The sequence below is a fragment of the Geotrypetes seraphini genome, chromosome 8 (assembly GCF_902459505.1).
Source record: "Geotrypetes seraphini chromosome 8, aGeoSer1.1, whole genome shotgun sequence".
In the NCBI taxonomy this organism is placed as follows: domain Eukaryota; kingdom Metazoa; phylum Chordata; class Amphibia; order Gymnophiona; family Dermophiidae; genus Geotrypetes; species Geotrypetes seraphini.
The window spans coordinates 74,505,703-74,522,528 of NC_047091.1; the positions used below are offsets into that span (position 1 = coordinate 74,505,703).

Here is a 16,826-nt window from a genome sequence, read left to right on the forward strand (position 1 = left end):
ACACTGAGTGGCCACTCCAAGAGCCATAGACTTGGCCGACACCAGTAACAAATCATACATGGCATCAGAAAGATAAGAAGCACCGAGCTTGGTCTTAGACACCTCCTGATGCACTAAAGACCAGTCCTGGCACAGTGAGCAATGGCCAAAACCACAGCATGAACCACAGAAGACTTGAAGGTATCCTTATTCACATCAGGAATGGGATAAAAACGAGCCATGGACCGCGCCAAATGAAAAGGTGCATCCAGAGTCTTTTACTGTTCATGCACCACATCCCAAATATCCTGATGCATAGGAAAAGAACAGGAGGCCAACCAGATCCTCCAAAAGTAGAGGGTCCACAACCCGAGGGGGGTCCTTAGCTTCTTCCTGAAATCACAAAACTGAAGACACCTGAAAATAAGCTCCTGCAGCTCTTCCTGGTGAAAAATGTGCACGACCAAAGCATCCTTGCCAATCGGCGGATCCAAAGCCCAACTGTCTGCCACATCCTTCGCTCTAAGAAGGTCTTGGGGGTCAACGAAGAGGTCCAGGTCCTCATTGGGAGAGACTGTGTCAACGAGGAATAAAACCTCATCCCATGAAACACGCAAATGCTTGGACAGAGGGGGGGGGGCTAGATGAGGGCAGACACCGAAGGGAACAACGTAAGACCCCCTGTGGATGAAGCAGGATCCCCAGCCACCTGCAAGTAAGCCTTGTAAATGGCTAAGACAAAATCAGGGGCAAAACCCCCTGGCGGCAAAAAGGCACGCATTGCTGGAGAAGAAAAATCACTTGAGACCTGTTCCTGCTTTTTTAAACAGGTCACCTGAAGTCACAGACAAAATGGTGGAGCTTCCCACCAAAACCAAAGAAAAACCCACTGAAAAAAACCTCCTCCGATGTCTGTAGCAGCAAAGAGACCTGAACGGGCCCAGCCGCTAAAGCAGAACTGCCTGCAAAAACAGCCGTAGTGGTAAGGGAATCCCCAGCAATATCAGTGGTAAGGGAAACCTGATTTCCCACACCACTAGCTGGGGAAAATCCTGTGTAGGTGGTAGGGGAAGCCTGGGCCTCCCCACCGCTGATGAGCAATAAACGCGTGAAGGGGAATTCTGCGCGCCAGCACCCAAAGCCGATGGGAATTCCCGTTTGCAGTGCCTGGAGCACTTTGCGCAGACGCTGGACGCCTCAAACATTCAATGAGAGCACAATGAGCGCTTTTTCAATTTCTTTGAAATGCTCATTGTGAACTGATAGGTTAGCAATAAAAAGCAATTAAAAAGAGATTATGTACTTAACCTGGTAAGCTCTTTTCCAGTTGATATGTGAGACATTCTAGACCAGTGTTCTTCAACCACCGGTCCATGGACCAGTGCCGGTCCACAGAAATTTCCTGCCGGTCCACAGGGCCAGCACGTGCATCAGGCCCAAACAGTGATCTTCAACCGCCGGTCCACGGTGCGATCGATGCGGCGTTATCTTCAAGCCAGCTCCCTCTTCCTAATTGATTCAGTGCACAAAGCCACGGGCAGTGGCTCCTACAGGCATCCTGCATCTGAACCGTAAGCCTTCTCTCTGACGTTGCAACGTCAGAGGGAAGGCTTCCAGATGAGGCACGGGACGTGCAAGGTGCAATTAGTACTATTATGGGGGCGGGGTCTGGCCCACGACTTAGCCCAGTGTTCTTCAACCGCTGGTCCACAGAATAATTATTTTATTTCTGCCAGTCCATAGGTGTAAAAAGATTGAAAAACACTGTTCTAGACAATAGGGGTTTTCCCCCATACTTGTATGCTCTGCAGAAAGAATCCACTTCGGATTTTTCACTCGGCCTCTGTAGTACTTCACTGATCGGTTTAGCGCCTTCTACAGTCAGTACCCAACTACTGAGAAGTACCCACATATGTGAAGTGGAGGCACCTGTAAGAACAGGCTAAACAAAGTGTTCTGCTGAAGAAATGAAACGGTACAATTAATCGCCAACACAGGCTCCAAAGGAGTGCAGCACAACTCCCCAATAAAAGGAACATATATACAAATTCTTTCCAGCCCTCAAAGGCTGAGTGGCCTCCAAGAAGCAGCATGGAGAAGCATAAACATACAAACTAAACAGGCGCAGAAAGGACAGGGTGGGGAATCTAGAATGTCTCACCTATCTACTGGAAAAGAACTTACCAGGGTAAGTACATAATCTCTTTTTCCAGTGCAATAGGTGAGACATTCTAGACAATAGGGATGTACAAAAGCAGTCCCCCCAAATAGTTAGGGTAGGTTTGCTGCGCCGGCCCTTAAGACCGAGGACCCAAAGGTTGAGTCCTGCCTTCCAGCAACATCCACTTTCTAAAATTTGGAAATGTGGGAAGGAAAAAAAACCAATACGTTGTTGCCCCCAAATCTTCTCAGGAGGGACAGATCTAGCTTCGGACAATGAAGAAGCCACACTCCTGGTAGAAAGCGTCTTGATGGAAATGTGGGACTGTTTCTAGAAGAGGGAGCACCCCTCTTAATCAAATGAGTCAGCACAAACAGATGGTCAGAGGCAAAACTCATTAGTGACCAACAAATAATGCAGGAGAACCCTGCGTACGACCAGTTTCTTCAACGAGGAACCTGTCAGCAGAAAGGCAGGCAAACACACTACACAATGAACATGAAAAGCCGAAACAATGGCCTAGAGCAGGGGTGCCCACACTTTTTGGCTTGTGAGCTACTTTTAAAATGACCAAGTCAGAATGCTCTACCAACAATAAAATTTTAAAAAACACAAAGTACACTGTACACAGAGAAAATGTTAATTATCATTTATTTGGGGGGGGGGGGTGGGGGGGAGGGGTTTCAAAGAGGTCAAGGCAGATGACTTTAAAATATGCAATGTCACCTCAATAACAACTATACAAAAACAGACAAATATATCCCCTCCCCTCTTACTAAACCGTGAAAGCGGTTTTTAGAACAGGGAGCTGCGCTGAATGCCCTGCGCTACTCCCAACGCTCATAGGCTCCCTGATCTAAAAACTCCCTGATCTAAAAACTGCTATCGCAGTTCAGTAAAAGGGGGCCATAGTGCAAACTATAGACAGCAGATATCAATTCAGACACATTTTGATCACTAAATTTAAAATAAAATCATTTTTCCTACCTTTGCTGTCTGGTGATTTCATGAGTCTCTGGTTGCACGTCCTTCTTCTGACTGGAAATCCAATTTCTTTCTTTCTGCCTCCTGCATACTTCCTCTCCTCCACTCCTCATTCCATTCCCCAACATCTCTCTCTCTGTCCTTCCATGAGTCCAACTTTTTCTTCCTCTTTCCCTGCCTCCACCCCTTTCTTTCTCTCTCTCTCTTCCTGCCCCCTCTTCCTTTCTCTCTCCCTGCTCCCTTTCTTTCTTTCTCTCGCAGACCCCTTTCTATCTGTCTTTCTTTCTCTCTCCCTGCCACGCCTTTCTTTCTTGCTCTCTCCCTGCCTCTCCCCCCAAGCCACCGCTGCCGATTTCTCCCTACTTCCCCAACGCCAAGCCAGGCGCGTACAAGCGCCGGGCCTACAAGCCTTTCCCCCCTCCCCCCGATATCAATTCTGACGTTGGAGAGGAAGTTCCGGCCAAGCCAGGAAGACTTCTTTCAGATGTTTCTCTGTTGGTTTTGGTGCTGTAGGCCAGGGGTTCCCAAAAGGTCAATCACGATCAAACAGTAGATCGCAAAGGCAATGCGAGTTGATCGCTGAACTCATCCCGGGCTCTGCGATAGACTCTCATTGCCTTTGTGTTCTGTTCTCCCTGCTTCCCTGATGCCAGGCCAGGCGCATACAAGTGCTGGGCCCACAGCCTAGCCTTGCCTCCCCCCCCCCCCTGATGTCAATTCTGACATCGGAGAGGAAGTTCCAGGCCAGCCAGGCAGTGATTGGCTGGCCCGGAACTTCCTCTCCAATGTCAGAATTGACATCGGGGGGGAGGGGGGGGGAGAGGAGGCTAGGCTGTGGGCCCGGCACTTGTACGCTTCTGGCCTGGCCCACTATGGAGCCAGCTGAGTAGCTAAGCTCAATTCCTGAAAAAGATGTCACAAACTTGATTAAGTGCAGGACAGCTGGATCATCACCAGGATCTGGAGCCCCCAAAGGATCCACAGATCCAGCACACAAGCCTGGATCCCCCGATCTGGGAAGGGCTGCACTGTCAAACAATGAATCAGAGAGGTCAGGATCAGCAGCCAGATTCCCCAAATCAGGAGCAGGCAGATCAACAGCCCAAAGGCAACACGCCAAAACGCCCTGGGAGCGAAAGGAGACTGCTCAGGAGAACACGCTGTTTTGGGGTTTATCTTAACTCTGAGTACAAAACCTCATGATTTTAGAGAAGGTATCTGGCTCCAGGGGCATGGAGTCACCCTTAGATGACTAAAATTTGTGTGTCTTAGACTGCGGAGAGTCCGCAGTCAGGCTGACTGAAGAACCAACCGGACCCTACACGGTCCGTGTTTCGGCGAACACGCCTTCCTCAGAGGTACTAAAAGGAAGAGTTAATGATGAATAATAATAAAGAGAAAGATAAAGAGATAAAAATATAGAAAGATAAGAAGTGACTGTGATGCCAATCTGGAGCATGCCGAAACACGGACCGTGTAGGGTCCGGTTGGATTTTTATCATTGTATTTTTTTAATTGAATATGTCAATGTTTATTAAATTATCTCCAGAACATCTGTATCCACAGTTTTTGTTTTCATTGGTGGATTGTGTCCACTGTGGATCATTGCGTCTCCCCATTTTTCTTTGTTGACTGAAGAACCAGCCATGCCAAGCCCCAAAAGTAATAGAGGCCAGCTCATTGGGTTGGCTAAGTATCTGATCCCCTGCTTCTGTGGAGGAAAGCTAAGCTGGTCGCTACAGCCCCCCTCCCACTGCGCCATGCAGCATGTGGCTCAAGGACACTCTAAAAGCACTAAATTTGCATGATCCTGGTATGAATTCACATGAGGAGACCCCAAGGACTCCATCCCAGGAGTTTTCCAGGTAAAAATCGCAGTTTTGAAGAAACAGGGAGAAGAAAAAAGATCGCTAAAAATTCAAGATGGCCACCAGAACCAAATTTGTGACAAAAATGCTATATTTCTCACACTTCCCAAAGTCCAAAAACAGCAATTTTAGGATTTTTCAGGAGGGGGAACATGCAGAAACTCAGAAAACCCCTTTAAAATTTTCCCCAACATCTCTCACAAGCTGTCAGCAACTTGTACTCACTGTGACCTGGTACGCTGGAATCCACCAGTTCACAGCTCTTACTCAATGGCTGTATAAGAATTTACTGCCACAATGCTGGGAATGCTCTCGCAAAGCTTATCTTTGGGCTGCCGGTCAGACTCCACTGCTGACTATGCCTCCACCCCAGCAGACCACTGGATGCGCACCGAGACAGGCGGAGGCACGAAAAAGCAGCTAGCACACTGCGGAACACCGCTGAGCTCCCTAAGCGTGCTTAACAGTCTACACTTGACCCCTGCCTGCAGAAGGTGAGACTACTTCAGGGACGGCCCTGAGCTCCAAGGAAAACTATGCAGACTGGCTAACACATACCAAAAAGGGATCAGCCTATCAGTTACAGACCAAAGTCTGTGAATTCTCAAGCAGGCAGAGCTCAAAATTTACTTCAAACACGAAAATACCCGCAAAGGGGATGAAACTACATCGAATTTAAAACAATAAAATGGGGAGAGCAGAACACACACAGCTGCAGACATGCGTGCAGAAGGAAAGACTGTAGAGGGCATTAAACCGATCAGTGAAGTACTAAAGAGGCAGAGTGAAAAATCTGGAGTTGACTCCTTCTGCAGAGCATTCGAGTATGGGGAATTAAAAGGCTTTCATCCAGACCGGCACTGTCTCAGGACTGTTTTTGTTGTTGTTGTAAAGAAAAACTTTACCAGACAAAGGAGCAGACCCACTTCGGGCAAGGCGTATAGCTGAGGCACCTCTAATAAAAAAAATTGGTGAGGTGGGGGAAGGAACTCGGCCTCTGGGTATGGCACCCCCGAGGTCTGATGGACCCCCAAAAGGGTCCCCCAAGTTCTTTTAGGACAGAAAAAGGAACAATAATAAAAGGCCACTAATCAGATCCAACAGACCCCCAACTAACAAGAAGAAAGACTGCTCCTAGGGACCTTGGGCAAGTCCCTCAATCTCCCTTTGCCCCAGGTACGTTAGATAAATTGTGAGCCCACTGAGACAGATAGGGACAAATGACTGAGTACCTGATTGTAAATCGCTTAGATAACCTGACAGGCGGTATATAAATACCTAAATAAATAAAGACTGCATAGGCTTGCCATCTTCTCATGCTGGAGACTGAGAACAGACTTGTACTACTGCCAAAAGTCACTTGTACTACTGCCAAAACTCAATATGTTCTCAATCTCCACCTGCTGGCAGAGGAGTGTAAATCCATCTGTCTGTGCCAGTCTGGAGGGTTGATAAAAAGCAGATTTTTTAAATGGTTTTGCCCTACAGGGACAGATGAAATGGAATGGAGTCCTGCATGGGACAGGAGGGGGAGCATGGATTCCCAGAGATTCTGAGACAAGAGGAAGAGGACAGAATCCTGCAGAGCTAAGAGAAGCCAGTGCGGAAACTCTGTAGGAAAAAGTAAGGGATGGATCTTGAATGGATTTGGGGGGGGGGGGGACAGGACTAATTAAGGGAGTGATTCTGCAGTGAGTGGAAACACACTGATATTATTACCCTGTGAATTCTGGTTCAGCATCTCGCGGACTGCAGATGTAACAATCACATTGGTGTTTCCCCGTTCCCAAACCAGCTCCCTGATATCTGCAGGAGGAGAGGGAGAGGAAGCTCAGAGAATGAAGGCAGCAGGCTGGCTTGCTCCTCTGGAAATCCCACTCAAGCAACCTTATGAGTCTTTGTATTACATTTTTACTATTATTATTTATCAATTTGAAGGCTTTGATGTGGTGTTGGAAAGCCTGTAATGACTAGCATGTGGATCAGTACTGGCTTGGGGAAGGACTGCTTCCCCCCAGGACCACTGCTTCTTTAATGCCTTATTTTCCTTTATATGTTTAACTCCAAGTACTGATCAGACATAGCTCTGCTGATGTCACAACATGATACTGGGACTGTAAAGCTGTGGTATTTACAGAAACTACCAAATATAAATACCTAAGTGCTGATTCCTGTACAAAGATAGTACGCTGGGTGCTGAGAGAGATCTCATGGGGACCACACAAACAGAGGAGCAGAGACCAAACAGAGTGAGCCGCCTACCAGCAATTCCTACCTCTCAACATGCTTCCACTTCCTTCCAACTGAGGCAGCAACTCCTGACACAAAGAAAGAGAAGATGAGAGGGAAACAGGAAACAAGATAGATGAGTTTTCAAATGGTTAAATATTTACCACATTCCCAAAGCTGCTGTACCCATCTCCTCTGACCTCCATACCATGAAAGAAATGATCTACTACTAAATGGCTCCCCGGCTCATGGGATCCATTTTCAATGGATTTTCCCATTATCCATGAAGTGCTCCCCCATGTTCTATACAATCTGCAATATGGTTAAAACGGCAGCATTGTGCTTTTTCAGAGCTGCACCATGTATATGGAATGAGCTGCCTCTTATGTACGATCTGAAGGCAGATGATCAAAACAAAGAGAAAAACTGCAGAAACGATGTGCAAGGTATAAAAGTCTTATCTTTATTAAAGAAAATGCAATGTGGCATTCCAAACAAAGCTTGGCGTGCTATCTAAAGGTATCAGTAAGTTGTGTTACTTGTGTCTTCTGACTGTGTTGTATGCCACAGTGGGATCTGGTTTTTAGCTGTACTTGCTGAGCTCTATATAACATACGATATAGCAAAGTAAAATAATATTCTTCTCATTGGTATGCTGCATTGAATGTTTCCACAGGAATGTGATATATAGTTTTAACACAAATATAGACATAAATATCTGAGGCCCTCCACCACCCACACACAGCTTTCCTGGCCAAGGTGTCACTCACCTAATGTACATACCTGAGGTGCCCTCCGGCTTCACCCACACATTACATCTCTCCATCCCAATGTCCCTTATCAGAGGCAACCCCCAACTATGCAGGGATTCCAGTGTTTCAAATATTTAATATAAAGCCTAAAACACTTTCCTGTGGTACATTACAAAGATATTATGTCCTTACCTTGATAATATCTTTTCCAGTAGATAGGCCAAGCGGTTTATCTATCCATGGCCGCAAGCCATCTGCAGAAGGAATTCACTCTGGATTTTTTCTGTGTCCCTTCTACTTCACTGTGAGCTCTACTTTCACCTGCAGTTAGTAGCCAAGCATGCTAGAGCTCAAACCAAGTATGTGAAGTAAGGATACAGATGGGACACCCCTTAACAATAAAACTGTTCTGCTTTAACATAAAACACTGTAACAGATAATGAATAAGCAACAACTTACAGAAGCATATTACAGAGCATTCTTCAGAGCCCAAAGGGCTGACTAGCATCCAAAAGGCAACTTGGAGAAGCATTAGCAGAAGGAGACAGGAGGCAGGTGCAGGAAGGACAGGGCGGGAGTCTAGAATGACATACTTATCTACTGGAAGAGATTATCAGGATATAATCTCTTTTCCCAGTGCAATAGGTATACCATTCTAGACAAGTGGGACATACAAAAGCAGTTCCAGGAATTTAGGACGGGCTTACTGCGCCTGCCTGTAACACAGAGGAACCAAAGGCAGAGTCCTCTCGTGCTGCAATGTCAGCCCGGTAAACCTTTGCAAAAGTGTGTAGCATGGACCAAGTCACAACTCTGCAAATTTCCTCTTGAGAGATCGCTCAAGCCTTGGCCCATGACGAAGCGGCACCTCTGATCAAATGCGCCTTAACAGAAACAGAAGACTGTTTCTCACAGACAGTGTAGACTGAAGAAATGGCCTTACGGATCCATCTTGAGATCGTGGCCTTGGAAGCAGGAAAGCCATGCTTGGATGAATGAGACAGAACAAACAGATGCTTGGAGAGTTTAAACTTGTTAGTGACCTCAAAATAATAAAGAAGCACTCTTCTCACATCCAACTTCATCAAAATGTGGTCCTGATTCCTAGAATCTGTAGGTTGAAAGACAGGGAAACGGACTCCTGAATCACATGAAACGCCAAAACCACCTTTGGCAAAAATGAAGGAACAGTACGCAAGGAAACTCCAGTCTCAGAAATTCTGAGAAAAGGCTCCCAAAGGCACCTGGAGCTCCAAAACACACCACACCGATGTCACAGTGACAAGGAAAAACACCTTTAGTAAGGCCTTTGAGAACTACATTGAGGTCCCATAAAGGAAGCAGGGGTCTAATGCGGAGAGCACCCTTCAGAAATCTGGCAATCTGTCAAGATGAGATGCTAGCATAGAACCATGGTTCCGAGCCCTGGCATATTATTTTTCTCAGGCATTTTGTGCATAGTCCAAAAGCACAGGCCAAAAACAGTGAGACCATATTTTTATCCCACACCATATATGTTTTTATCCCTTCTCCTCTTTTCTATACCCCAGATTTTATTGTAACCAATCCATATTTTTTTCCTCATGTATTTGGAGATGTTGCAGGGTTTGTATTGTATGTGTTTGATCCCCTCCCTCTTATATTTTATTATATTGTAAACCACTTAGATTTTAACCCCGGTTTTATATTTGCAGTATATCAAATAAATTGAACTTGAGAGTACAGTGATATGAACCCGACGTGAAGCCATGCTGAGGCCCTTGTCAAGACCCTCTTGGAGAAAGGCCAGCACCATCGAAACCAGAGCCAAAAACAGCTCCACATGTTCTTGGGCGCACAAATACTGGAAAGTTTTCCATGCCTTAGCGTAGGCAGAAGAAGTAGTCAATTTCTTAGACTTGAGAAGGGTGGCAATGACACATTCATTCATTCGCCAAACTGGAATGCTCTTCTGGAGGCTATCGTAGGGGAAAACACCCTCCAGGGATTCAAGACAAAGTTAGATGAGTTCCTGCTGAACTGGAGCGTACGCAGGTAGGGCTGGTCTCGGCTGGGGCACTGGTCTTTGACCTGGGGGCCGCTGTGAGAGCGGACTGCTGGGCGCGATGGACTACTGGTCCGACTCAGCAGCGGCAATTCTTATGTTCTTATAAATAACCTTTACACTCTAATGCTTCAAGTTCAATACCCATGCCCTAAGAGCAAAGCGATCTGGATTCTTCAAGCATATTGGACCCTGTGAGAACAGGTCTGGAAGCACCTGCAATCTAAGGCCTTGGCCTAATCGAAGCCACATCAGATCACCACAGCCTGCGAGGTCAATCTGGAGCCACCTTGATGAGCTGCTTTCTGCCGAATGACCTGGCCTATCATGGGCCAGGGAAGAAAGACATACAACAGGACTCCCTGAGGCCACAGCTGGACTAACATGTCCAACCTATTGCTTCTGGGCTTGACGCTTTGTTCTTCGATTGAAGAATCTGTCTGCTTTCTTGTTCTGTGCAGTTGCCATGAGGTCAAAGTGAGGACAAAACCAGTGCTGAACAATGGCCTGAAATGATGCCAGAAGCGCCCACTCGACCGAGTCCAAGGTCTGTCTGCTGAGGAAGTCTACCTGTACATTGTCTGGCTATATGTGCCGCCGAGAGTGCCTGTAGATGGTGCTCTGCCCAGCAGAACAGGCGGGCTTCCAGAACCAGACATACACGCTTGGTGCTTCCTTTCTGTAGAATTTTCAGAGAAGACTGACCACTTGACCCTCAAGAGTCTTCTGCAATTTCACTAGGGCCAACCGAATGGCACGTAGTTCCAGCCACTTCTTTTGAGAGAGCGCCCAAAACCACTGAATCAGACAATGATTGCAATGGGCTCCCCAGCTCAGCAGACTGGCGTCTGTCATCACAAACACCCAGGAAGCAATCCATCGAGGGACTAAGGCTGGAGCCACCAATCCATGCACACCTGAGCCTCTAGTGTCCATGGCAGACACTTCTGTAATGCATTTGTCTGCAGGGAGTAACGCATGTTGAAAAGGATGCATGTGGGCTCTTGCCCAAGGCACCACATCCAATATGGCTGCCATGGATACCAGGACGTGAAGCTAGTCCCATGCCAACGAGGCTGACTTGCTCAAGAGAGACAAGATATCTGAAAGCACAGCTTCTGTCTGCATGCCTCTGGTAGAAAGAGGCAGCCATCAGCCATGTCGAACAAGACTCTCAGATACTGCAGGGATAGAGTCGGTGTCAAATTGCTCTTGCGGTAATTTACAAGCAAGCCCAGATCTTCCAGGACTCAGATCACCTGACAACGAAGGGCCCTGATCAGCCAATCGCTGAGGTAGGGATGCACTTGCAATCCCATCTTGCACAGGTGAGCTGCTACCATCACCATCACCTTGGTGAAAAAGCGAGGATCTGTTGCAAGGCCAAAGGGTGAAGCTGGAAACTGATTTTCCAGGACATAAAACCTGAGAAACTTCCTGTGATCCAGGAAAATGGGAATATGCAAACAGGCCTCTGTCAAATCCTGAGAGGCTAGGAACTCCCCCAGGACTACTGAGGTTATGACAGATCAAACCGTTTCCATGCGAAAGTGTGGAACTCTGAGCAATGTATTCACGTGAGTAAGTTCTAGGATGGGTCTCCAATTGTCTGAGCCTTTCTTTGGCATGATAAAATATATGGAGCATCTGCCTGAGCCAGAGAGTTCAGGCAGCACTGGCTCTATGACCCAAATATTGAGTAACCTTCTCAACAGTGGCCAGAACCCTATCTGCCTTCTCCGGGTGCCCCATGGGAGAGTCCACAAACCAAACTGTCAGAGTCAGGGCAAACTCCAGCTTGTAGCCAAACCGAATGATGTCCAGAATCCACCAGTTGAACGAAATCTGAACCCAGGCTGAAGGAACACGAAGAGCCTGCCCCCTATAAGCAGAGCATGGCATGATTGCGACTTCTTGAAGCCACGAAAATTAGAGCACCTTGTACCTCTAGAAATTATGGGTCTACTATCAAGCAGGGACTTGGGACAACAATCTACCACAGAATTCATAAGATCATCCAGAACTTTGCCCAACAGTAACTGCCCCTTACAAGGGAGTCTGGCATGAGTAGCCTTAGAGGAGGAATCACCAGCCCATTGCCTGATCCATAGCGTTCTATGAGCAGAAATGGAATAAATTGATGCTTTGCCCAGGACACAAAGAATGTCATACAGTGCATCAACCACATAGTCCACCCCCAATAACAGAAACTGAGAGGGGGGAGAGGGGTAGCTCAACACATTCATTCTCCAAAATATGCAGTCTGGAAAGACAAGCATGCCTAACAAAGGACACAGTGGCAGATTTGACTCCCAAAGCCAATGCCTCAAAAAGTCTCTTGAAAACTACATCCAACCAGTTTTGAGACAAAAACTGTATGTTTAGAAGTGCAGGGAACTTTTGAAAAAAGATAGCTAAAAATCTAAGATGGCCACCGCTAAGCAATTCACGCCTAAAAATTCTAATAAAACACTTCCACAAAATGTAAAAATGGTAAAATTGGGATTTTAAGATGAGGGGACACAAGGGAACATGCAGAAACCCACAAAACCCTCAAATTCAGACCTCCCCGAATCACCTCACAGGCTGTAACAGCCTTACTCACTTTGACTAGTGGCGAACATGTGCTGCAGCCTGCCTCAGCCCTTTACAGTAGCTGGAAAGGAGAAGAATCACTGCCCCAAGTTGGAAATGCCTCTTCAATGCTTATCTTCAGGCTGCCAACTAGGCACGGAGCTTGACCGTACCTCTGTGAACCAACGGACGAGCTTACAGAATTGGGGAGGAGAGGGGAGGGGGGAGAAATGCAGCCGGACACCCTATAAGACACTGCTGAGCCTCCACAGGCTGCTCTCAAACCCCTTAAATTCAGTAGGTGAAAAATAAATGCAGGGATAGCCTCAAGCTCCAAAAAGACTTATGCAGGCTGGCTAACAGATACCACCAGGGATTGGCCTGATAACTGCAGACCAGAGTCTACTTCTTCTCTATAGAGGCAGAGCTATAACCAAGGTGAAAGCTCCAAGCAGAGAAAACACCAAATAAAGGTCATAAACGCCAAATAAAATAATAAAAGGAGAGAGCAGAACAGAAACACTCCTTCCAGCTCAGGAGCAGAAGGGAAAAGTGCAGGTGGCAGTAGAGTTCACAGTGAATTAGGAGGGACACAGAAAAAAATAGGATTCCTTCTGCAGATGGCTCGCAGCCATGGGGAGATAACCTGCTTGTCTAGAATGACATACCTATTGCACTGGAACATTGTTTTAGGGAAGGGGTGGCAGCAGTGGGTGTCCAAGAAATACTTACTGTCACTTGGTTAAAGCCAAACACAGAATGCTGTGAGCTGCAGCGCACTGGGGGAGTGGAACTAACCTTCCGAAACACTGTCATTTCAACTCCCCCTCCAGGATTCCTGTTACAAAAAAGAAAAATACAGAAACAGAAGCTTTGGCAGCAGGTGTAGTGACATATTAAACAGATTTTTTTTTTTTTTTTGCAAAGCTATATCAGGTCAAACCTTGTCACAACTGCTCACACAGATGTAGATTGCATTTGACACTCCATGAAAAAGTCCTTCAATGCTGCAGAATCTCTAAAGCTCACCTGCCCAGATTGCTATCCTCTGCCATAGCTCCATCCTCCATCTTTCCATCCCCCAATGAGGAGCTCCTCTCCACCATTTCACCTTGGTCAAACATAGCATGCAGGCGATAATTCACTGTCTTGATGGTGGCAAAGAAGCCTGCCACTACTGCACAATAAATGCCTGCAATCAGCATCCGTGGCATCAGCACCTGAGAAGTTAGAAGCATATCACAAAATTAAGGTGGTTTTCTCAAACTTTATGGTCAAAAACCTAAAACAGAAACAGAAAACCAATCAAACTTGAAATGGAGCTATCACAGGGATGATTCGGTATAATAAGATGAAAAATTAGATAAAATGTCCAAAAGGATCATGAAAATATCCAACTCTGAGGCAATGACTGCAGATAACAGAAGCAGGCTGCTGCATCATGTTTTCTGATTCTGGTTTGGCCACTGTTGGAAACAGGATGCTGGGCTTCAAGGACCTTCGGTCTGTCCCAGTATGGCAATTCTTATATAATGTAAACACCTAACCAAAAACAACTCCAAAAGCCCTATCTTAGTTGAATAATCTAGATGTTGAACATGAAAAAAATTTAGTTTTTATCAGCCAATTTTCTTTCCTTGAGTCCTACCAGACCAGTTCAAAACCAGTGGGTTATGATTATCAGCCAGCAGATGGAGACAAAGAACACCACCTTCTGAGGCTTGCTCTATAAACAGCACTGAAGAGTGTGATATGGTAATGAAAAGTAGCCCTCTACTCATCCCACCCATCCCCATGAAGGGTGTCAGGTCAAAAGCGCGCTGGGACAATGGCGCGAGCAGACAACTGAGCGCAGCGTGGAGGCGCATGCCAAAGAAAAAGACTGTTTTTAGGGGCTACGACGGGGGTGTGTGTGGGGGAACCCCCCCACTTTACTTTATACAAATCGCGCCGCGTTGGGGGGGTTGTAACCCCCCACATTTTACTGAAAACTTAACTTTTTCCCTGTTTTTAGGGAAAAAGTTATGTTTTCACTAAAATGTGGGGGGTTACAACCCCCCAAACCCCCCACAACGCCGCCGCGATCTGTATTAAGTAAAGTGGGGGGGCTCCCCAACAAAACCCCCGTCGCAGCCCCTAAAAACAGTCTTTTTCTTCGGCGCGCGCCTCCGTCTTGCGCTCAGTTGTCGGCGCGCGCCTTTGTCTTCCGCGTTACTGTCTATGAACCCCATGAAGTGTTCCCTGTCCCCATTCCATCCCCACTAATTTAAAATATAAAAAATAAGCCTCATACAGATTGTTTTTCGTCAAGCTATTTAAACATCAATAAAAATACTGAATTATACCTCGTACAGTTCATCATTTTTTAAAGTCCATCGACCATTTCAGAACATAAGAACATAAACGCCTTATTGGGACAGACCAAAAAGGCCATCAAGCCCAGTATTTTTTTTCCCCAAAAGTGGCCAATGCAGGTCACAAGGACCTGGCAAGATCCCATAAGAATAAAGCAGATTTTATGCTGCTTATCCTAAAAATAGGCAGTGGATTTTTCCAAGTCCCTTTGATTGCTTATGGTAAGGCCAGTGAGTGAAAATGTCCTTTCAGATGACATTCTAGTTGCTAGATTGGCTAAAAGATACTTGGCTTGGCCTAGAGTAAATTGGCTTGCAATTTTCTTACTCTATCAAAATGAGTATACATTCTACCATAAGTTTCCAAGTTCATTATTTATTTATTCAATTTTCTATACCGTTCTCCCAAGGGAGCTCAGAACAGTTTACATGAATTTATTCAGGTACTCAAGCATTTTTCCCTGTCTGTCCTGGTGGGCTCACAATCTATCTAATGTACTTGAGGCAATGGGGGAGGGGGGGATTAGGTAACTTGCCCAGGGTCACAAGGAGCAGCGTGGGTTTGAACCCACCTCAGGGTGCTGAGGCTACAAGCTTTAGCCACTGCGCCACACTCTCCCCATTAAATAGCTGTTCTTCCAAATCAGCATGCTGAAGATTATGCAGTATTACTGCATTAACTATCTCCATCCCCACAGTTAAACTGTGATCATTATTACTTTTACTGCAGTAATAGAGTACTATGCAGCTTCTACCTGTGGAAATTATCATGATCATCACAATATAACACAGTTACTTTCCTGTAACAGGTGTTATCCAGAGACAGCAGGCAGATATTCTCACATGTGGGTGACATCATCCACAGAACACAGCTCAGACCTTCTAAAGTGAACTGTCACTTTACGAAATAAAAAGAATGCCCGTATCGCTCATGCACGGGTGCCTTCTCATCTGCTGCCTGCTCAAAGGGCCATCAGTTCAGTAACAAAGCTAAGAACCCAAGAAGGGATTTGGATGGGTTGTGAGAATAGCTGCCTGCTGTCCCTGGACAAGCAGATAGCATATTTTCACATGTAGAGACTTTCCAGCTAACAAAGAGGGATGGAGGGCAACTTGGCTTCTAGTTGGAGATTAAATTTTGGAGAACTTTGTGGACGAACTGACTATCCTGTCAGGAAAGATTTTCCAAACAATAGTGAATTGTGAATGTATGAACTTACAGATGTTCTCAATAGAAGTCAATCATAGATGGGCTATTGAAGTTACCACTGCTTGCACCTTATGTGCAGTAACATGACCCTCTAGCGTCAGACCAGTCCGAGCATAGCAGAATGAGATACAGTCCGCAATCCATGTGGAGATTTTTTCTTGGTTACAGAGGTTCTGAGCTTGTTTGGGTCAAATGATAGGAACAGCTGAGTAGAAGTTCTGTGAAGCTTGGTTCTATCCAAGCAACAAGCTAGAGCATGTTTGCAGTCCAATGTATGAAGCACTTCCTCACTAGGGTGAGCATGTGGCTTTGGAAAAAATACCAGAACATCGATAGACTGGTTGAGATGAAACTCCAAAACAACTTTTGAGAGGAATTTTGAATGAGTTTGAAGAACTACCTTGTCAGGATAAAATGTAGTACAACATGGATCTGCTACTAGTGCCTGGAATTCACTGACTCGGTGTGCTGATGTGAGAGCAATGAGGAAGACCACTTTCCAAGAGATGAAATTGACAGTGGTTCAAATGAAAGCTTTATGAATGTGGAAAGCACCACATTAAGGACCCAAGTTGCTAGAGGAGATTTCAGAGGTGGTTTGGTATTGTAAAGGCCTTTCATGAATCTTGAAATCAGAGGATGATAAGGGCTTGTTGCCTAATGGTATATGA

At 46.0% G+C, this 16,826-nt stretch overlaps 1 protein-coding gene across 9 annotated transcripts in view; it reads right to left on the reverse strand.

Moving 5' to 3' along the window:
• The window catches only part of PCNX3 (pecanex 3), a 151,690-nt gene that overhangs the window by 112,938 nt on the left and 21,926 nt on the right, over positions 1 to 16,826 (reverse strand). For 8 of the 9 annotated variants that reach the window (XM_033953724.1, XM_033953723.1, XM_033953719.1 and 5 more), the window contains exons 2-5: positions 13,621 to 13,811; positions 13,324 to 13,429; positions 7,268 to 7,310; positions 6,712 to 6,798 (exon numbers count right to left, since the gene is read on the reverse strand). In XM_033953724.1, the coding sequence (XP_033809615.1) occupies positions 6,712 to 6,798; positions 7,268 to 7,310; positions 13,324 to 13,429; positions 13,621 to 13,811 (427 nt within the window). The remainder of the gene's footprint in view (positions 1 to 6,711; positions 6,799 to 7,267; positions 7,311 to 13,323; positions 13,430 to 13,620; positions 13,812 to 16,826) is intronic. The other variant, XM_033953722.1, reaches the window with a different exon arrangement.